The sequence below is a fragment of the Ailuropoda melanoleuca genome, chromosome 8 (genome assembly GCF_002007445.2).
Source record: "Ailuropoda melanoleuca isolate Jingjing chromosome 8, ASM200744v2, whole genome shotgun sequence".
Lineage (NCBI taxonomy): Eukaryota > Metazoa > Chordata > Mammalia > Carnivora > Ursidae > Ailuropoda > Ailuropoda melanoleuca.
In genome coordinates, this window is record NC_048225.1 from 128156878 (window position 1) to 128177171 (window position 20294).

The window sequence follows — 20294 nt, forward strand, 5'->3', positions numbered from 1 at the left end:
CCGGGGTGCACCGCGCAGCCCCGCCCCCGCCCCCGCCCCCGCCGCCGGGCAGGACCCGCTGCCGCCGGGGCTGGGGAGTGCTGCGTGTGGGCGGGGGGGAGGAGCGGGGCCCCCAGCCCGCGGCGTCCCGGCTTCTCCTCGCCAGACGGTGTCGGACCTCAGGACCCCTGTCCTCTTCTTCCCACCCTCCTCGCCTGTACCCTCCCCCGGGTTCCCGACCGCGGCCTCTCCTCACGCCTGGACCTGCCCTTCTCGGCGCCCCTGTTCTCCAGGGAGATGAGATGAGCCGGCGCCCCCGCGTCCTCATCGCCGTCCCGGGCACGGTGCCCGTCCGGTGCCCGCGGTGGGGAGGGAGCCCCCGGCGACCCCTCCGCGACGCCCCTCCCTTGGGCCTCCGCCCAGCTGGAGGCCCTGGGCCATGCCCCAGGGGACCCATCCGGGAGGTGGGCTCTAGAGCAGAGAGGGTGGAGAGGAGGGAGGACGGGACCTTGGGCGCCTCTGAGATGCTCCCAAGAGCCAGTGGAGGCCGAGCGAGGCGCAGGCAACCGGGCGGCAGGCATGATGCCCTCGCCCAGTGACTCCAGCCGCTCTCTGACCAGCCGACCCAGCACCCGGGGCCTTACCCACCTTCGCCTCCACCGACCCTGGCTGCAGGCCCTGCTCACGCTGGGGCTGGCCCAGGTGCTCCTGGGCGTCCTGGTGGTCACCTTCAGCATGGTGGCCTCCTCTGTCACCACCACTGAGAGCATCAAGAGGTCCTGCCCATCTTGGGCTGGATTCTCGGTGAGTTGGGTGCACAATCGTTGGGTGGGGTAGGCTCCTGGGGCCCCACCCCTGCACACTAGCTGCCAGTCCAAATGCTGGCTTCTCCTCCCTCTTCTGGGCAGCTGTCTTCTTACAGGGCTGGGCACTCCCTGTGGTGAGGGGCTCACTCGTGCCTCCCCCTTGCCAGGCTGAGCCTGTACCCACTCTGTCCCCAGCTGGCGTTCTCCGGGGTGGTTGGCGTTGTGTCTTGGAAGCGGCCATTCACTTTAGTGGTAGGTGGTAGGGTCTGGTGCCCACTGGCAGGCAGGTGCCCAACGCCTAAGGGGACGCCTGCATATGCCCCTGAGAAGGGAGGGAACTGGCTGTGCAGTTCACGGCAGCCCGGCATGGATGTGTGTGAAGGGGGTGGCCCCATCCGTGGTCGAGGGTACCCCCGAGGGCCGCAGCCCTGAGTGTGCACCTGCTTCCCCCAGATCTCCTTCTTCTCCCTGCTTTCGGTGCTCTGTGTCATGCTCAGCATGGCTGGCTCTGTTCTCTCCTGTAAGAATGCTCAGCTGGCCCGAGACTTCCAAGACTGCTCCATGGTGAGACTGAGGAGGGAGGGCCGGAAAGAACTGGCGGGGGGAGGTGTGAGGGACACCTGGGTCTGTCCTGACTTGTCCCTCCCTTCTGCCACTCAGGAAGGAAAGGTCTGTGTGTGCTGCCCCTCTGTCCCCCTCCTTCGCCCCTGTCCAGAGTCGGGGCAGGAACTGAAACTTGCCCCTAACTCCACCTGTGACGAAGCCCGAGGAGCCCTCAAGGTGATTGTGCATGCCGCGCCTCAGCCATTCCTTCTCCCCCACCATCTCCCTGGTTTTCACCTTTGCCTCCCCTTCCAGAGTCCTCACCGTCCAGAACTTGTGGGATTCAGCCCTCCCCAGGCCCCGTTCACATCCCTCTTCCTCTCTTGCTTTCAGAACCTGCTGTTCAGTGTCTGCGGGCTCACCATTTGTGCCGCCATCATCTGTACCCTCTCAGCCATCGTCTGCTGCATCCAAATCTTCTCCCTGGACCTTGTGCACACGGTGAGGGGAGCCAGGGTCAAAGCCAAGCAGGTGTGATGGGAGGCAGGGGTTTGTGTGCTGGGACTGGGCTTGTGGGGATGATGGCTACGGTGCCGGCTTCTGAGTGTCAGGGGCTGTGGCTTGTGTATTAGGCACATCTAGTGTAGGGATGTTTGGGGGGGGGGTTCAAGGAAGGGTGAGGAGGGGAAGGATGGGGAGCTAGAGGGATATGTGATGCTAGTCAGCCCAGGGAGCGGACATTGGAGAATGAGACTACAGGTTGGGTGGAGTCCAGAATATCCCAGATGGGGACAAGGATAAAGGGTTGATGTTCTAGTGGGAGCAGAGAACAGGTGGCAATTCTGGGTGTAGGTGGGGCCGTAAAGTGGAGGATTTTCTAGACGATTGGGGCAGAGAGAAGAGGAGCTGGTCCTGGCTGAGGGAGGGGGCAGGGCCAGGAGAATGTGGAGGAGTGTGGGAGCCTAGGAGCTGCATTCCCAGAAGCCGGGCCTGCTGACCTCCTTGCTCCCCAGCAGCTGGCCCCTGAGCGCTCAGTCTCAGGTCCCTTGGGGCCCCTGGGCTGTACATCGTCGCCCCCAGCCCCTCTCCTCCACACCATGCTGGACTTGGAAGAATTTGTCCCACCAGTGCCCCCTCCGCCCTACTACCCCCCAGAGTATACCTGCAGCTCGGAGACAGATGCGCAGAGGTGAGGTCTGGAGGGGTCCTGCCTAGGGACTGAGGAAGGGGGCTTGGGGCAGAGGTGAGGCCTGGCGGGGTCCTGCCTGGGGGACTGAGGAAGGGGGCTTGGGGCAGGTGAGGCCTGGCGGGGTCCTGCCTGGGGGACTGAGGAAGGGGGCTTGGGGCAGAGGTGAGGCCTGGCGGGGTCCTGCCTGGGGGACTGAGGAAGGGGGCTTGGGGCAGAGGTGAGGCCTGGCGGGGTCCTGCCTGGGGGACTGAGGAAGGGGGCTTGGGGCAGAGGTGAGGCCTGGCGGGGTCCTGCCTGGGGGACTGAGGAAGGGGGCTTGGGGCAGAGGTGAGGCCTGGCGGGGTCCTGCCTGGGGACTGAGGAAAGGGGCTTGGGGCTGTAGCCTGGATTGCCGGGGAGGGGGTTCTGTGGAGGAGGAGTGCTTTTCCAGGCTCTTTCCTTTCCCCTGTCTTGCCAGCATCACCTACAACGGCTCCATGGACAGCCCAGTGCCCTTGTACCCTACGGATTGCCCCCCTTCTTATGAGGCCGTCATGGGGCTACGAGGAGACAGCCAGGTGAGAGCAGGGCTCGGTGTGGCCTGGGGAGCTGGCGATAGAGCCTGAAAAGCTGAGGGGGCTGCTGTCGCTGGACAAAGAAGAAAGTAGTCCTCACCGGTCTTTGTAGCACCAGCACGTGCATGGCCATCTGGTCTTCCCTAGAGCCTGGGGCGGGGTGGGGGGGGCTGTTATTTGTGTTTACAGATGTGGAAACTGAGGCCCACATAACTGACCTGTACAGGGTGCCAAAGCTGGACGGAAGGCTAGGTGTTCAGCGCTCTGTCCAGCACACGGCACACGGGGTGGCCACATTAGCCTGTCGGGCCGGCCCCCTGACACTCGGGTTTTCTGCAGGCCACTCTGTTTGATCCTCAGCTTCACGATGGCTCCTGCATTTGCGAGCAGGTGGCCTCCATTGTAGACGGTGAGCAAAAGCTGGGGAGGGTGGACGAGGGCTGGGCTGCCTGGGAGAGCCGCGCTGGGTGGGGCGCTGGACTTGACCTGCCTGCCCCGAGGTAGATCTGATGGGCTGCGAAAAGACTGGCGCGCCCCACGCCCCGTGCCGCCCACAGTGTCCATGGACAGCGGGTCTCTGGTGCTGTCGGCCATCGGCGACCTCCCTGGGGGCTCGAGCCCGTCGGAGGACTCGTGCCTGCTGGAGCTGCAGGGCTCCGTGCGCTCCGTCGACTACGTGCTCTTCCGCTCCATTCAGCGCAGCCGCGCCGGCTACTGCCTCAGCCTGGACTGCGGCCTGCGCGGCCCCTTTGAGGACAGCCCCCTGCCGCGGCGGCCCCCGAGGGCTGCCCGCTCCTACTCCTGCTCTGCCCCCGAGCCCCCACCCCCGCTTGGGGCCCCAACGGCTGCCCGCAGCTGCCACCGGCTGGAGGGCTGGCCACCCTGGGTGGGACCCTGCTTCCCCGAGCTGAGGCGGCGGGTCCCCCGGGGAGGCGGCCGGGGAGGCGGCCGGCCCGCTGCAGCCCCTCCTGCCCGCGCCCCCACTCGCCGCTTCAGCAACAGCTCAGGTTCCCTCACCCCCCCGGGGCACCGGCCTCCTCATCCGGCTCCCCCGCCACCGCTGCCCCTGCCGCGGTCCCACAGCGACCCAGGCATCAGCACCTCCAGCGACACCGGTGAGCACCCCCCACCCCGGGCTCAGGAGCCCATAAAGGCAGGTGTTAGAGGGCCAGGGTACTGTTGAGGTCCCCAAGGAGGACGGGGCGAGTTCAGACCCGCCGCAGACACTCCTGAGTGCTCACCCCCTAAAAACACACCGTCAGCAGCTGAGCGACTGGAAGAGGTGGCTATGGCTTCCTGTCACCCACCCTCCCCGGGCCTCAGCTTCCCGCCTGGTCAACGGGCACAGTGGCGGCCCCTCAGCCAGGCGCGGGGGTTCCTGAGGGCCGAGGTGACGCGAGTAGAAACGGAGCAGTAGCGCACGGGTACTGGCGGGACACTGCCGCCAGGGAGACCGCCTTAGTCCCTGTCTTGCTGGGCTACACCGTCTTGCTGTGGTGGATGTGGGCAGAGGCGATGCCCCCTTAGTTGAGGACGGAGTGGGGGGACTGGGAGAGCTCCTCTGGGTTTGAGACTCCTCCGGGAGGGCGTGTTCACTGGCCACTTCCCTCCCTCTCCTCCCCAGCTGACTTCAGGGACCTTTATACCAAAGTGCTCGAGGAAGAAGCTGCTTCCGTTTCCTCTGCAGATACAGGTCAGGCGTCTGGTTGGTGGGGAGGGGGGGATTAGGGGAGGGCTGCCTGGCCCTCCGTGCACCTCCCGTCCCACCTTCTCTCTCTCCAGGGCTCTGCTCTGAAGCCTGCCTCTTCCGTCTAGCCCGCTGCCCTTCACCCAAGTTGCTACGTGCCCGCTCAGCTGAGAAACGGCGCCCCGTGCCCACCTTTCAAAAGGTCCCCCTGCCCTTGGGCCCTGCACCTGCCCACTCCCTGGGAGACCTGAAGGGCAGCTGGCCAGGCCGAGGCTTGGTCACTCGTTTCTTCCAGATGTCCAAGAAGGCCCCAGACCCCAGTGGGAATGGAGCCCATGGGCTTAAGCAGGTAGGAGTTAGGGGCATCTGGGAAGATACCCAGGAAAGCCTGGGGCTTCAGGCTGAGCCACACTGATGCCCTGTCCTATGTCCCTCCTCTAGGTGCCCCGGAGCCCATGGGGCCGGCCAGGCCGAGAGAGCCTCCACCTTCGAAGCTGTGGTGACCTGAGCTCCGGCTCTTCCCTGCGGCGCCTCCTCTCTGGCCGCCGGCTGGAGCGCAGTACCCGCCCCCACAGCCTCAGCCTCAATGGGGGCAGCCGGGACACTGGGCTCTGACCCAGGATTCTTGCCACTCTGAACAGATCCAGATGAATGCTGGGGCCACAGGCACCCCCCAGCACCCCGTGCACTGGCTGACACAAAAAGAACACCCCCACTGAACACCCCCAGAAATGTCCCTTTGCCTTCTACCTCTGGGAGCTCCTGCTGCTTGCCTCTGTGCCTCGGGACTGGGAGAGCTTCTGTCCTGTGCTGCATGGGTATTGGGTATCCAGGCTGTCGGGTCGGGGGGAGAGGCCCTTGCTTACAGCATCGGAAGAGGAAGATAAAGTCCTACCCCCAGCATGAGCGAGCTGTCCGATTGGACAGGGGCACTCTGGCCAGGGCAAAGGCATGTCCCAGGGCTTATGCATAGGGGGCTGTGTGCTTGTGCAGTGGGGTGGTAAGGCGTGAAGAGTCGGAGAAATTTGGGTGGTTCTCAGCTCTGCCACCTCTAGCTGCATGACCTTGGGCAAATTATTTAACCTCAATTGCCTGATCCGTAAAACATTGTGAAGATGAAATAAGCCTTCAATAAATGTCAGTGTTCTCCTTCTCTTCTGGATCATTCTTTGTCACCATGGAAATCTGTACTGGAATCTCTCAGAGTTAAGAAAACTCTCTCAAAACATTTATTTCCAGCTATCTATCTCTCTGCTCCCTGTCATAGCAAAATGTTTTCTCTCTGCCTTTCCTCCTCTTCTTGGAACACTCCCGTCAGGCTCCATCCCCACCTCTCCCTAGGCACTGTCCTTGAAAAAGTGTGCAGTAACCAAAAAAAGTATCAGACCCAGTGGCCATTTCTTTGCCTGCAGGTCACTTGACTCGTGAGAAACCTTTAAGCCAGATAACGTGCATCTCTTCTCTTGAATTTTGCCCTTTCTGTCTTTGAAGACATCATACAACTTTTCCTCTCTACCCTTTCGGTTTCCTTTGCCAGCTCCTACCCCTGTGCTGGGCTATTCGATGCTGGAGAACCCAGGGTTTTCCCCTTGGCCCTCTTCTAGTTTCTGCCTACAAGTGGCACTACCAAAATCCATGGCTTTAAATACCATCTACCCGCCCATGCATAACTCTCTCCTTGATCCCTCTCCAGGAGCTCCAATGCCTGGATGTCTAAGGGACGTCTCAGACTCACCATGGCCACAGATGAACTTTGAGTCCCATCCCCAGCACCCGTTCCCATCTCAATAAACAGCACCACCATTCACCCGGTTGCGCATTCCAAAAGCTTGGGAATCATCCTGATTTTATCTTTCCCCTCATCCAACACACCCAATCCTATCCTGAATTCATGCGTGTTTCACCAGCTACCTAGCTAAGTTCAAGTCAACCCCCGCCCCCAGCCTCTGAACTGGTCTATTTCCACTCTTCCACTCGGTAGAGTGATAAGAAATCATGTCACATCAAGGTTCTGCCTAGGTCTACTGGCTTCCCTCTGTACTGAGAATACTGCCCAGACTCCGGAGCTGACTACGGTCAGGTACAGCCTGTCTCGCTCTGCTCCAGCCACATGGCCTCACGGCAGGGCTCTTGCACCTGCTCCGGCCGCTGCCCAAACCGCTGCGCCCTGCGGCTGTGCCCTCCGCGCCAGGCACCACCCGTCATTCCGTGAGTGCCACGTTGCTCTGAGCACTCAGCACTACCTAGGATTACCTCGTGCTCGTTTAGCTCACTGCGCTGCGTCTAACAGCTACTAGAGGGGCAGGGCCGGGGCGCGCCAGCCGCGGGCCTCTGTGCCCCTGGGACCGCCGCGGGCCCGCGGGGGGAGGCGCGCTGCCCGGGGATGGCGTCAGACTGCACGGCTTCCTCAATAATTCACCAGCCTCAGGGCGGGTCAGGGCGCGGCCGGACGACAACACGGAGTAGGAGGAGCTGGAGACGGGGGTTCCCAGCGGGGCAGTTTCTGGGTACTGAACGTTCCCTGTCCCGAGGCCCCCAGAGGAGCACGCTAAAGAACGCAGCGCGGCCTCGGTGGGCCGGACTCGTTGAAGGAAACCACCTGCCCCACCCGTTTCGGCCAGCTGGCCGTCCAAGCGCATGCGCGCTTCTCGCCTTCCGCGCCCTCTTCCGCTCAGACTCCCGAATACGCTTGCGCTCCATCTGGACTACGGCTGGTCAGCGAGAGCAGTCCGTCCCCAAGATGGCCAATAGGCGTGCGGAAGGGTCCGCGTCCCGCCTCCCAGCGATTCGAAGCCCCGCCCGCGCCCCGCCCCGCCGACCCGCGCGTCCTGCGGCTGAGCGTCGAGGCTACGCTTCCCGGGTGGGCGCTGGCTCCGCGGACCTGCATCCCCGCTGGGCCGTGTCCCCGCCCGGCCTCTCCGCAGGGCGGGCGGCGCAGGGGTTTCCCTTCGCCTCTGGCTGAGGCTGCTGTTTCGCCTCGGCGGTAGGCGTGTTGGATGTTGCGCTGTTGGACTCTCACTCTCCCCTCTCTGCCTTTGCAGTTCACCTTTAAAGATTTTATTTATTTATTCGACAGAGATAGAGACAGCCAGCGAGAGAGGGAACACAGCAGGGGGAGTGGGAGAGGAAGAAGCAGGCTCATAGCGGAGGAGCCTGATGTGGGGCTCGATCCCATAACGCCGGGATCACGCCCTGAGTCGAAGGCAGACGCTTAACCGCTGTGCCACCCAAGCGCCCCTGCAGTTCACCTTTTCATCATCGTTGTTATTATTAATTGTAGGAATGGCCCTCTAATGCTAATGAAGAGGAGAGAATAAGCGGGGTGGGGGCAGAGGGAGAAGGAGGGGGAGAAGCAGACTCCCCGCCGAGCAGGGAGCCCAACGCGGGACTCGATCTCAGGACTCTGGGATCATGTCCTGAGCCGAAGGCCGACGCTCAACCGACTGAGCCCCCCAGGCGCTGGGGGATGAAATCTTTATATGCACTCCACCCACTTGTTTGTTTGAGAGGTGGAGTGGGAAGAAAGTCTGTATAATTTATCCATTCGTTAGTCGTTCGACAAACACACTGAGCGCGGAACCCGCGCCAGCCACTGCGCTGCCGCCAGGGATGGGGCGGGGCTCCAGGGCACGCTGGTCCCTACCCTGGTGGGCTTACCCACGGACAAAGCAACCACTGGTACGAGTCATTACAGCCGTGGTCAACTACACAGCCTGTCGGGCTGGGAGCTTGTGTTACAACCATTAGCATTAGGGAGTCCGACTGGAGAGGAGTGTTGCATGCTGAAGGAAGAGTCTCCGGAAGGGATGCAGAACGAGGGCACGAGGCTGGTCTCCCTGCCTTGGCAGCTGCTCCTCACAGTCTGATTTCTACACAGCAGCCAAAGTGATATTTTGAAATATAAGTCTAATCTTGGCACTGCCCTGTGCCAAACTCTCCAGTGAATTTCCATCTTAGAACAAAACTTAGACTCATTACTGTGGTCACCAAGGCCCAGAGAATCTGGCAACCAACATTTTCCTCCAGACTCCTTACTCGCCCGGTCACTGGCTCTGTCCAGCACAATCTACCCTTTATTTTGCTTCGTAATTCTCACGGCCACCCGAAATTATCTGGTTTTTGTCTTCCATCCCCACTCGAATATAAGCTCCGTGGGCCAGGGACTTGGTCATTCTATTCATTGCTGTACCCGCAGGATCCCAGGGTCTAGAAAAGTGTCTGGCACATAGCAGATGTTCAATTATTATTTGTTGGGTGTGTGAAATGGGGAGCACATAGCAAAGATGCCTAACCCAGTCAGAGGTGTTAGGAAGATGACTCTGATGGCACTGATATTAAGTCTCAGGCCTCGGTGATGAAAAGGAGTAATTGTTCTTCTTCTTTTTTCTTTCCAAGAGAGGAGAAGAAGAAAGTACTCGCACGGCCAAAGGGAGAGCAGAGGTGAGATGAAATATGGCCTATTGGAGGAATGCGGTTGGAGCATAAGGTGCAAAGGGACAGGTGAGAAATGAGGGTGGGACAAGGGGCCAGGTCCTCTAACCTCTCTTAAGGGTGGTATGGAGCTACTGAAGGATTTTAGGAGAGAGAGAGTGTGTGGACGCTTCAGAATTTGTATTTTCATTGGAACATCCAGTTTTGGGGGAATGGATTGAAGAGAAAATTGGAGGTTAGGAGACTAAGAGAGAGATGTTTCAGTAGCGTAGAGAAGAAATAATGGGGATTAGGGTACAGAGAGAGGACAGAGTCAAGGATGAGCCCCAGGTTCTGGGAGGAAGGGGTTGCACTCATGGGGAAAGAGAACGCAGGAGGAAGAGTGGATTTGGCTGGAGCAGAGGATGATCTCATGATGGTCCTGCTGACGTGTGTGTGAGACACACAGAGGACAGGTCTGGAGGGCAGAGCCCCTCACAGAGTCAATCCCAGTAGAAAGATTGGGATTGGAGGTGGAGATTTTGGAACCAAAAGCAACTAGGAAGTAATCAAAGCTGTGGGATTGTGTCCTGGAGAGAGCGTGATGCATGAGGAGAGAAGGTCTAGGACAGACCCCCAAAGGGACATGCATAGACAGAAAGAATAGGGGATGCCTGCAAAGAAGAAGGAGCAGCCAAAGAAGTGGGGGGACGTCCAAACCAGGACAGTGTGGAGTCATGGAAACAAGAGCATGCTTCGAGAACAGGGGAGTTGGGTGTTGACTGAGATGAAGAGTCAGTCAAATAAGGGCTGAACATTGCCCGTTGGATTCAGCAACCGTGGCAAGTGACCTTCCAAGAGCAGTTCTGGAGAAGAGAAGGTCCAGCGATGCCCTGCGGAGTGCAGGGAGTGCGAGAGGAGTGTGGCGGCTTGTTCCATCCTTCCACCGTATTGTGTGCATTCCTGCGTTAAATCCTCACAACCCTTGAGGCGACAGTTTTGGAGATTAGGGAACCAAAGCTCTGAGAAGTCAAGTTACTTCCTGTATCTCAGGTCTAGTGAGTAATGGAGCAAGGATTTAAGTCCGAATAATCCCTCCAGGGCCCTCGCTAAAACACCCTTCCATCTTGCCTCTCTTTAAGGGGACAAGAGAAAAATGGTGGCAGCCGGAGGGAGCAAGGGTGGAGGTAGGGATTTGGGGCGGAGGACTCCTGGGACTGTCCCTGGAGGCTGAGTAACAATAAAGATAGATTCCTCCATGAGTTTTCCATGGAACTTTCCAGTTCGCAGACATTCTTATCTTCTGTGAGCCTCATCACAACCTTTCCTGGGAGGCTCAGAGGAGTACAGAATGTTCAGGCAGGTTCATGGGTGTTCAGTGTGCGAACCCATACTTCCTGTGGCCTCAACGGCATCTCTGTTAGATCTCGCTGTCTGCTCAGTGTTCAGTGAGCCCCATTCTTCGGCCCACACCCAGGACAGCTTGAGACACTGACCCGCAGAGCCTGCAGGAGCCTTGCTAACTTAACTCATTCATTCATTCATTCATTCAGTCAGTCATTCAGCAAACATCAAGGCCCCACTCTGCCCTTGCCTTTGAGGGAAGAGCTTTGAGGTTTCAAAGAAACAGGAATCAGGAAGTTTGCTCTGCAACCCTGTATAAGCTTTCAGGAACCCTGACAGAAGACTGCTGAGTACCTGGGGGGGCGGGGAGGGGGCGGGCACATGACAGCGGAGAGCTGCCCAGCCTTCAGAGCAGGACAGATCTGAACCGAGGCTGGACTCTGCCACTTGCGTAGCTTGAGAGTCTCTCGAGAGTCTTGTCTGTGACGTTGTCAGGCCAATGGCTGCGGTGAGCACTTAGGAAAGATTGGCTGTTACTCTCGAGAAAACATACAGGATAGCCTGCAGGTGCTTTCAGATTGCCCCGGGCCTTGCCAAGAGTGCTGTGGGTGCTGTGGAAGAGTTGGGTCATCAAACCGACTTTACTGTAGTAGTCCTTTCGCAGTATATACATGTATCACACCATCACATGGTCACCCTGAACTTGTGACATGTCAGTTATAGTGAGCTCAGTCAGGCTGGGGGGAGGGGGGTCAATCAGATGAATCCAAGGATGAAGCCACATCCTAGTGAGTAAGGGGCAGAAAGGGTCTCGCTGCAGAAAGAGGTCATGTTTGGTGTCAGTAAGCAGAGGCGTGGTGTGTCCTCAGATCAGAAGCCGGAGCAGGAAGCGCTCCGACTTGGCTGGGAGGCTTTATTCGTTCGTTGGTCTAGTAGGAACCTTTTGAGCTCTTGCTCTGCCGTGCCCGGAATGGGAAAGGGCCTCTCTTTGATTTGACGGTGGTGGTGACCTGGGGCTGGGAAGGGATCCCCTCCCTGGGGAGCTGGTTTGAGGCCTCAAGAGCAAGCAGCCTGTGGCCATCTCCAGAGCGGGACCTTGCACCTGAGTCAAGCCTGCAGCCCGGCACAGGGCGGGCCAAGTGGGATCAGAGCCGCGGTGCGGGGTCAGCCAAACTATTTTTGTACTTCTGCTTGTCTCTTCTATTTCGTTCCCAGCTGCCCTCTCTGGAGTTCAGCTGTCTTTTAGAAGTGCTGTGCAAAGAGGACTGAAGAGTGCATCTGTGGCCACCTCAGGCGCCCCTCGTGGCCCCCCAGCAGGCCTAGGTGTTGGAGGGGACGCCCCTAGGGCAGTGGTCTTCAGTCGCCCCCTAGGGGGCATTCTGAAAACTGGTGTCTTTTGTGGGGACCACCATCAGGAGGCAGTCTGAGGACTTGGAGGCGCCAGGACTGGAAAGGCAGACATTCCAGAATGCGCGTTATGTCCCACACAAGGAAAAACCATCTCTCATTCTATTCGACTTTGGAATGTTTTGCTCAAGAACATATTCAAAGTAAAAATCAAACTTAAGCCTTTAAATTTAAGCAGGACTTTATTATGTAATAATAAAGGAAATTTTTACCTGAAGTTTTTTGGGGAAAAGCCCAATAATTTAGGTCATCGTGGAGAAGGACGCGTAAAGACAGTCCGTCGTCCTGGAATTGTTGTATGCGTGCTCTTGGTGATGCTGGGCGCCTCCAGCTGCGTGATATGTGGTGGAAAGAGCTTCGGGCCACCAGTGCGGTTCCTTGCAAAAGGAACCACCAGCTACAAATCCACCCACGTGCGCTTCTCACCAGCTTAAATGAGCTGTAATTTGCACACTACCGCAGTCCCTCCTTTTCTTTTTTTAAAGATTTTATTTATTTGTCAGAGAGAGAGAGAACAGGCAGGAGGAGCAGCAGGCAGAGAGAGAATCAGGCTCCCCACTAAGAAGCCCAATGCAGGACTTGATCCCAGGACCCTGGGATCATGACCTGAGCTGAAGGCAGACGCTTAACCAACTGAGCCACCCAGGGGCCCTATAAGTAAGTCCTCATCTTCACATTCGTTTCAGGACAGGAAAGAGTGTGTTAGGAAATACTTGCTATGGAGAGGGGTGCTCAGGATCTGGGGCTGAGACCTCCCAGGATGGAGAGCAGAGCTGAGCAGCGCCTCCCGACTGAGTCAGTCATTCTTGCCCCAGTGGGAATGCACTGTTGAAGCTGCGCCTTGACTGATGCCTTCGGAGAAAAGCACCAGAGACGCTACCACGGAGCCCGCACATCACAAGCCAGCGCGGGCTTCAACCTGTGCGAGAAGAGCTCTCCATGAGCACAAGCGACGGGTGAAAACAGTGCCATCGCTGCAGCTCTTGAAAATACCCAGCACCTACCATAGCGTCTGGCACACCAGAGCCTCCCATAACTACGTGGGTGCGCGTGGGATTCTGGACACGAATGCAGTTTCTGCCACCGAGTGGCCACCGGACTTTGGGCGATTTCATGACCTTTCAGAGTCTTAGGTTCCTCACCTTTATTTTTTTTTTTTTTTTTTTTNTTTTTTTAAAGATTTTATTTATTATTTTTTGACAGAGATAGAGACAGCCAGCGAGAGAGGGACACAAGCAGGGGGAGCGGGAGAGGAAGAAGCAGGCTCATAGCAGAGGAGCCTGATGTGGGGCTCGATCCCATAACGCCGGGATCACGCCCTGAGCCGAAGGCAGACGCTTAACCGCTGTGCCACCCAGGCGCCCCTAGGTTCCTCACCTTTAAAATGGGAAAAACAGCGGCCCATTCCGTAAGTGTCCGACTTGTGATTTTGGCTCAGGTAGTGATCTTGGGGTTGTGATCTCGGGGCCATGGGATCGAGCCCCGCATCGGGCTCCAGGCTCAGCGGGGTGTCTGCTTGTCCCCCCCCCAACTCTCTCTCTCTCTGTCTCTAAAATAATTAAGTAAATAAAAATCCAATAAATAAATAAAATAAGGTGGGGAAAATCGTAGTATCTGACTTGTGAGAACAAAATGAGACAGTGAGCATGAAGCAGCCCAGAACAAGCCCATAAACACTAGCTCTTACTATAACCGATTTGATTTATTTGTTTATTTTTAAAGATTTCATTTCATTAATTTTTTTTTTGTAATCTCTACACCCAGCGTGGGGGCTCGAACCCACACCCCCGAGATCAAGAGCCACACGCTCTATGGACTGAGCCAGCCAGGCACCTCACCAACTTTATTTAGAAAATAAAATATAAAAGCCTCAAGGGCAAATCACACTGTGAGAGAAATCTGTGAGATGCTGTCTGTGGTGGAAAATAATTTTTTACGGCTTCATTTTTTTAAGCAATCTACACCCAGCGTGGGGCTCGAACCCACAACTGAGATCAAGACTCAGATGCTCCGGTGACTGAGCTGGCCAGGAGCCCCCATGCTGGAGAATATTTACAAACCGAAGGGTAAGAAGGAGATACAGGAGACTTACAAACTCGTTCCTGCAGAGTGACACAGGGTGGGGGTGTGGTCTGCAGCTACGAGAGCGAGGGAGCAGACAGGGCCAGGTGTCATGCTGCGGAATGAACCAATGGGAGGCCCTAAGCTGTTGGCTGTCGCTGCCCTCCTCCCGAGAGCAGGGCCCCTGCAGGTGCAGCACTTCCTGGAGAAACAGGAAGTCGAGTGGGGCAGGTGCTGACCTGCTGATGAGGATTCCGTTCAGTTCAACACTTTGGCACCTGCCCACTCCGTGCGTGGCCGTCTGCATAGGGTGAGTAAGACGTGCCTTCACGGAACTAAACACAGACCTCACCTGTTGCAATATTTGGTGCCAAGCAGTGTACACACACGTTATCATGCTTAGAGCTCTCAACAGTTCTGTGAGGTCGAGTTGCCACTCCCTCCTACAGGTGAGAACACAGCCTTTGGGGGAGGGGCACAGATTCCCAGGCCGGGTCCTGGGCACCTGTCCCCCCGGGGTACCTGCCCTCCAAGGCACCTGTCCATGCTGCTTCTAGAGAGTCTCCAGAAACCCTCACAGACTCTACTCGTCCTCCTCTGGGCCGAAGCCAGTGCCCTTTCTACCTGAGAGCGGGAGCTGGGTGACTGTCCTCCCGGCCAGGAAAGTAGGATGGAGAAGGGCTAGGAACCGGGTTCTCTACACTCAGACTCGCTGCTTCTTTTGGGGGGTGAGACTACTCCCACACAACACTGACAATGTGTGGGGAATAGCAACTGGAAAGCTGTCTGCTGCAGCAAGATATGACCGTTTCTCTGGAGCCACTTTATTGTCAGGGGAAAGCGAGAGCACCGTCCCCCGCGACCACAGATCGTGCGGTCGCGTTTCCCACATTTGGGGGAATTGCAGGGGTCGGCACATAAGGAGAGCCATGAATATGGTTCAGTGGGATGAAGACGTTGATTGAAGGTCAAACATCCGGTCAGTGGGGTAGCCGGGACTCAAACCCTCTTGCCGCACTGAGACCAGGCGCCAGTGCTCTAGGAACCTGGAAGAATCAATTTTGCCTGGAGTGTGTCCGGAAAGTCTTCGTGAAATAATTCAAAAATCCAAAAAGACACCACAAGGAGGCAGGTCCTGAGCAGCCCCAGGTGCTGTACTTACCTCGCGGATCTGGGAGTGCCCCTGAGAGGCGGTGCGATGGCCTCCGTTTCATAGATGAGCAAATGGGCTCCAAGAGCTACGGCCAGTCGGGTCCCAGCTGCACGTGTCACTCCTGCTAAAATCGTAGGTGCTGTGGCCCGTGAGCCATCATCGCGGACAACCCCCTTCTCACATCCACTGAGAATACTTTCCAGTTTCTGAACCACTTCTCACAACCTCCCTGTTCTGCGGGAAAGGAAAATCAGTCACGACAGTCGTCAGCTGATGACAAAACATGTCCCAAGAGGCATGATGTTGGTGACTCCCTCCAGCTGCGCAGGCCCTTTGCCCAGCACCCCTTCTCCTCCGTGAAGCCTTCCTGGGTCACTCCCACCATGAACACCTGCTAGCTCATCTTTATCTGTAACTATCTGTGTATGCGTCTGCCTCCCTGCCTCTCAAGCCTCTGGAGGACAAACTGTACCTTAGCCGTCTCCCGGTATTCTGGGGCTAACCTGTTTTATTAGTATCGCTTTTATTAGTATTACTTTATTTTTATTTTTAATTTTTTAATTTATTTTTTAAGTAAGCTCCATGCCCAACACGGGGCTTGAACTCACAACCCCGAGATCAAGAGTTGCACACTCTGGCAACGGAGCCAGCCGGGCACCCCATCTGTATTAGGTATTACTTAAAATTTTTTCCCTCAAGAAAACAGTGTGTCTGCTGTGGCTCCCATCCTCCAGGATTCAGGAGCCTCGACCCAACCTTCCGCTCAGATCTTTGATCTAGATTCTTCCTAGGGTTATCATCCACACAAGCCTTCCGGAATTTCAGAAGGTGAATAATCGCCAACAGCCAGGAGGAAGCGAGCCGCCCTTTACAAGTATGGTTGCAGTTGCCTCACTTCCTGTATCATGTGACTCGCCTGTCGTTGTCACATGACCCCTTCGCTCCATTCGCCGGAATTAAACCTGCAGGGCTGATTAGGTGTCTATAGCTACGCAGGTGCCTGAGTCCCTGTTTTTACTGAGTGGATCCTCTGTCCCTCCGAGGCTTGGGAACCCTGCAGCCCTCACCTGGTGATGGAGTTTTCAAGTCCTCCCAGAGAGGTGAGTGGGCCCGAGCTCCCCATCGGTCTTGTCACACTGCTTCTGGAATCCTGGTCATCCGGACTCTGGAGTTCCATGAACGACAGTCTCCTCCACCCCAGGCCATCGTGGCTGTTTGATGGAGGGGCAGGTGGAGGGAAGGAGGGGTGGAGGGAAGAGGGGAGGAGAAGGGTCCTGGTGGGGGCGGGCAGCATCCAGGTGTCTGTAGGCCTTGTTCCATCCCTGTTCAAGGACGGTGGGAGTCTAGGCTGTGGGCACCTGGCCCACAGCCGAGGCGTCAGAGGGGCTTGCCTTCCAGCCAGTCCTCGTTCTCTTCTCAGGCATGTCCCCGGCTCCTGGGCAGGGTAGGCACCATGGCTGCCAGCCTCACGGGATTGCTTCTACTTCAGGCAGTATCGTGGGCATCAGGTGAGCAGGTCACGGAGACGGGAGGGAGCCCCCCCTTCTGCCAACGGTCCTGGGTTGCCTTCTGGCATACTGGAGCACCAGCGGGTGTTCTGAGTGACGGAGACCAAGCTGGGGTGGGGGTACTGCGAGAAGGTTTTTGAAATCAGTGTTCAGTCTGTCCTTCCGACCAGTGGGTCCCTTCTCTGTCTTCGTCCTGTAGCCCTGGCCTCTGCTTGTGCTTCCTCCCTCGCAGGTGCCCGGCCCTGCAGCCCTAGAAGCTTTGGCTACAGCTCAGTGGTCTGCATGTGCAATGCCACGTACTGCGACTCCCTTGACCCCCTGACCCCGCCTGCCCCTGGCACCTTCAGCCGGTATGAGAGCACGCGCAGCGGGCGCCGAATGGAGCTGAGTCTGGGGACCATCCAGGCCAACCGCACGGGCACAGGTGACCACGGCATCCCTCCCCTCCGAGCAGGCTGGGGTCCCCCCGGAGCTGTCATGCCGGTGACCACGGCGACTTTCTTCCCTGTGTACTGAGACCCTTCATTCCCTGTGCGTGTCCTCAGGGCTGCTACTGACCCTGCAGCCAGACCAGAAGTTCCAGAAAGTGAAGGGGTTTGGAGGGGCCATGACAGATGCTGCTGCCCTCAACATCCTCGCCCTGTCACCCCCTGCCCGGAATTTGCTACTCAAATCCTATTTCTCTGAAGAAGGTGAGGAGGAGGGGGACAAGATGATGGTGCGATTGACACTTTGACCTTTCCGTTGACCATGACTTCCACCCACGCCCCCTGACATTCGGGTCCTCTCTCGATGCTCAGAAGGCCCCAGCCCAGGAGCCCAGGCTCCCTTTGGCCTGCCTCGGACATCATCGAGGCCCGGCAAGCGGTAGGCCAGGTCCCACATTCTCCTGCCGACCCGGACCCTTCTCTCTTGGCCTTGTCTTCCTGCAGGAATCGAGTACAACATCATCCGAGTCCCCATGGCCAGCTGTGACTTCTCCGTCCGCACCTACACCTATGATGACAGCCCTGGCGACTTCCAGTTGCGCAACTTCAGCCTCCCTGAGGAGGACGTCGCGCTCAAGGTCGGTGCCCGCCCGGCGAGGAGCCTCAGGCCAGAGCAGCCGTGGAGAGAGGCAGGGCCTGCCCCCTGCTCTGTTGCGTTCTGGGGGGGTGCGGGGGGGTGCGGGGCGGGGGCCGATGGCTAGGCGTGATGCACTGGTCGGGCCAGTCTGTCCATATTCCAGCTCCTCACCTCCGTTGTCTCCAGATACCCCTGATTCACCAAGCCCTGGAGCTGGCTCGACGCCCCGTGTCACTGTTTGCCAGCCCCTGGACGTCACCCACGTGGCTGAAGACCAACGGGGCCGTGAATGGGAAGGGGTCACTCAAGGGTCAGCCTGGGGATCTCTACCACCAGACCTGGGCCAGATACTTTGTTAAGTAAGGGAGCTGCAAGGCCATGGGGTGTGCACCAGCTCCCCTCTTGGACACCCTCATCTTGTCCCCACCCCTGGACCTGGGTCACCCCCGGGTCAGACTCCTCAGATCACCTTTCTGCCTTCTGGGTCTTTCAGACTTGGCCCACCTCAATGGGCCTCCTGTCCCCCAGGGTGTTGGTCCCCTTTCTTGGCCGGGCCCACTCACACCCTTTGCCCTCCCAGGTTCCTGGATGCATATGCGGAGCACAGGTTACGGTTCTGGGCAGTGACGGCAGAGAACGAGCCCTCTGCGGGGCTGCTCAGTGGGTACCCCTTCCAATGCCTGGGCTTCACTCCTGAACACCAGCGAGACTTCATTGCCCGGGACCTGGGTCCTGCCCTCGCCAACAGTACGCACCACGACATCCGTCTGCTCATTTTGGATGACCAACGCTTGCTGCTGCCCCACTGGGCCCGGGTGGTAAGGCCCAGGGCCTCCAGGGGTATCCCAGTGACCCCCAAATTGAGCATCCAGGTGGCCGGCGCCCAGAGTGTCTTCCCTGCCCCAACTCTTGATTCCTAGAATTCCCTGGGCTGGAGCCAGGCGCCCAGGTGGTTCCCCTGAGGTGCTGACCTCGTCTGGGGTCATCCCACTGCCCATTTCTCAGGTCCCCGGTGCTATTCCCAGAACCCTCCGTGCAGGGCCCAGGTTCAGTGGCCCCTTCCCCCAGGAGCCTTTGCCCTTCACGGTACAGGTGCTGGCAGACCCGGAGGCGGCCAAGTACGTCCACGGCATTGCTGTACACTGGTACCTGGACTTTCTGGCCCCAGCAAAAGCCACCCTGGGGGAGACACACCGCCTGTTCCCCAACACCATGCTCTTTGCCTCAGAGGCCTGTGTGGGCTCCAAGTTTTGGGAGCAGAGTGTGCGCCTGGGCTCCTGGGACCGAGGGGTGCAATACAGCCACAGCATCATCACGGTGAGCCGCCAGCCCCCCCAGCACACCCCCACAGACCCTCTTTGTCTCACCGAGGGAAGGCCTCTTCTCCCTCCATCCCCGGCTGACTTGCTCTTTGGGACAAAATTTGGAATCTTGTGCCTTCTCTCCAGACGGGCGCGCCCTATCTCCCTTTTCCTAATGCCTGGGTCTCGGGCAGTCACATCTGCCTCGATTTCTCAGCTTCTCTTCCGATGCCTCCGTCCTCACCACCCTGCCCTCCCAAGTGCTAAGGGTGCAGAGCACCCCTCATGGGCCCGGGGCACCCGTCGCCGGTCTTCCTCACGCACCCTTAATGACATTGTCTGGGGACCCTGTGTGGTGCCTTTGTCTCTGCCTTGCTCCCTCCACAGAACCTTCTCTACCACGTGGCCGGCTGGACGGACTGGAACCTGGCCCTGAACCTAGAAGGGGGCCCCAACTGGGTGCGTAACTTTGTGGACAGCCCTATCATTGTCGACATCGCCAAAGACACGTTTTACAAACAGCCCATGTTCTATCACCTCGGCCACTTCAGGTGAGTGGAGGGCGGGCCCCCTAGCCCACACCAGGCTGGAGTCTCCTGCATGGGGCCTACCACGCCCCCCCGCAGGGGCAAGCAGGGGGACAGTGAGGGTGGGCGGGGAGAGGCACCGCTGTCCCTCCTGCACCCCCCAGGCAGGAAGTGAGCAGGCGGTGCCAGCGGACACTGGGAACTGGAAGTGAGGGCGCAGCTTTGGCCGGGGCTTTGGTGGGGGAGGCAGGGTGAGAGTGACTCCTCAGGTGAGTGAGAAGGGAGTGGGCCCCGGCCTGACCATGCCCGCTTCCCCCCCAGCAAGTTCATTCCGGAGGGCTCCCAGAGAGTGGGGCTGCAGGCCAGCAAGAGGAACGGCTTGGACACAGTGGCTCTGATGCGTCCTGATGGCTCCGCGGTCGTGGTGGTGCTGAACCGGTGAGAGCAGCGGGGCCTGGGAACGGGGCTGCGGGCCAGGGGCCGGATGGCGGCCTTGGCGGGCCGAACACTCAGCTTCTCTCCCCTTCCTTCGCCAGCTCCCCTAAGGACGTGCCTCTCACCATCGAGGACCCTGCCGTGGGCTTCGTGGAGACGCTGTCCCCGGGTTACTCCATCCACACCTACGTATGGCACCGCCAGTGACGGGGCCTGGGCTCGGCACGGGCATTAAAGGGGCAGAGCCGGCTCACATGCTGTCTGTGGCTGAGGAGGGTCTCGGAGGGCTGGGGTGAGCCTAGGTGACGTAAGCCCGGGAGCAGTG

General features: G+C 58.4%; 2 protein-coding genes and 2 long non-coding RNA genes across 8 annotated transcripts; 3 read left to right on the forward strand and 1 right to left on the reverse strand.

Moving 5' to 3' along the window:
• Positions 1–12: 12 nt before the first annotated feature.
• On the forward strand, positions 13–5912 carry FAM189B (family with sequence similarity 189 member B). Of its 4 annotated transcripts, none has more exons than XM_034667502.1 (12): positions 13–783; positions 981–1037; positions 1239–1349; positions 1446–1565; positions 1722–1829; positions 2342–2517; positions 2975–3074; positions 3411–3480; positions 3629–4186; positions 4696–4764; positions 4887–5107; positions 5200–5912. In XM_034667502.1, exons 1-12 carry the CDS (start codon positions 559–561, stop codon positions 5371–5373), a joined length of 1989 nt encoding a protein of 662 aa, XP_034523393.1. In that variant the 5' UTR covers positions 13–558; the 3' UTR covers positions 5374–5912. The 4 variants fall into 4 exon arrangements, with proteins under 4 accessions (XP_034523393.1, XP_034523394.1, XP_034523392.1 ...); XM_034667501.1 differs by having other exon boundaries at positions 14–783; positions 4854–5107; XM_019809043.2 differs by having other exon boundaries at positions 14–783; positions 2345–2517; positions 4854–5107.
• Positions 5913–7043: 1131 nt separating this feature from the next.
• LOC109491051 lies at positions 7044–13425 on the forward strand. Of its 2 annotated transcripts, none has more exons than XR_004627468.1 (4): positions 7044–8436; positions 9154–9258; positions 11728–13052; positions 13288–13425. It is a non-coding gene; the product is annotated as an uncharacterized LOC109491051 (long non-coding RNA). The 2 variants fall into 2 exon arrangements; XR_002144439.2 differs by having other exon boundaries at positions 7046–7741.
• On the reverse strand, positions 12930–16014 carry LOC117803500. Its single transcript, XR_004627467.1, has 3 exons — positions 15143–16014; positions 13297–15026; positions 12930–13061 (listed from the first exon to the last, which is right to left on the reverse strand). It is a non-coding gene; the product is annotated as an uncharacterized LOC117803500 (long non-coding RNA).
• Positions 16015–16051: 37 nt separating this feature from the next.
• GBA (glucosylceramidase beta) lies at positions 16052–20224 on the forward strand. Its single transcript, XM_019809040.2, has 11 exons — positions 16052–16233; positions 16554–16641; positions 16874–17065; positions 17187–17333; positions 17574–17707; positions 17893–18065; positions 18287–18524; positions 18799–19023; positions 19395–19558; positions 19856–19972; positions 20071–20224. The coding sequence occupies exons 1-11, from the start codon at positions 16207–16209 to the stop codon at positions 20174–20176; spliced, it is 1611 nt and encodes a 536-aa protein (XP_019664599.2). The 5' UTR covers positions 16052–16206; the 3' UTR covers positions 20177–20224.
• The last annotated feature ends 70 nt before the right edge of the window (positions 20225–20294 follow it).

Excerpts from the sequence above, each read along its gene's own strand:
- FAM189B (XM_034667501.1), top strand. The coding sequence starts at position 559 with ATGATGCCCTCGCCCAGTGACTCCAGCCGCTCTCTGACCAGCCGACCC. Across the intron at positions 1,350-1,445 it reads ACTTCCAAGACTGCTCCATG|GAAGGAAAGGTCTGTGTGTG; the intron begins GTGAGACTGAGG and ends TCTGCCACTCAG. Across the intron at positions 1,566-1,721 it reads AAGCCCGAGGAGCCCTCAAG|AACCTGCTGTTCAGTGTCTG; the intron begins GTGATTGTGCAT and ends TCTTGCTTTCAG.
- GBA (XM_019809040.2), top strand. The coding sequence starts at position 16,207 with ATGGAGTTTTCAAGTCCTCCCAGAGAG. Across the intron at positions 17,066-17,186 it reads GGCCAACCGCACGGGCACAG|GGCTGCTACTGACCCTGCAG; the intron begins GTGACCACGGCA and ends GCGTGTCCTCAG. Across the intron at positions 18,525-18,798 it reads TGCCCCACTGGGCCCGGGTG|GTGCTGGCAGACCCGGAGGC; the intron begins GTAAGGCCCAGG and ends TTCACGGTACAG.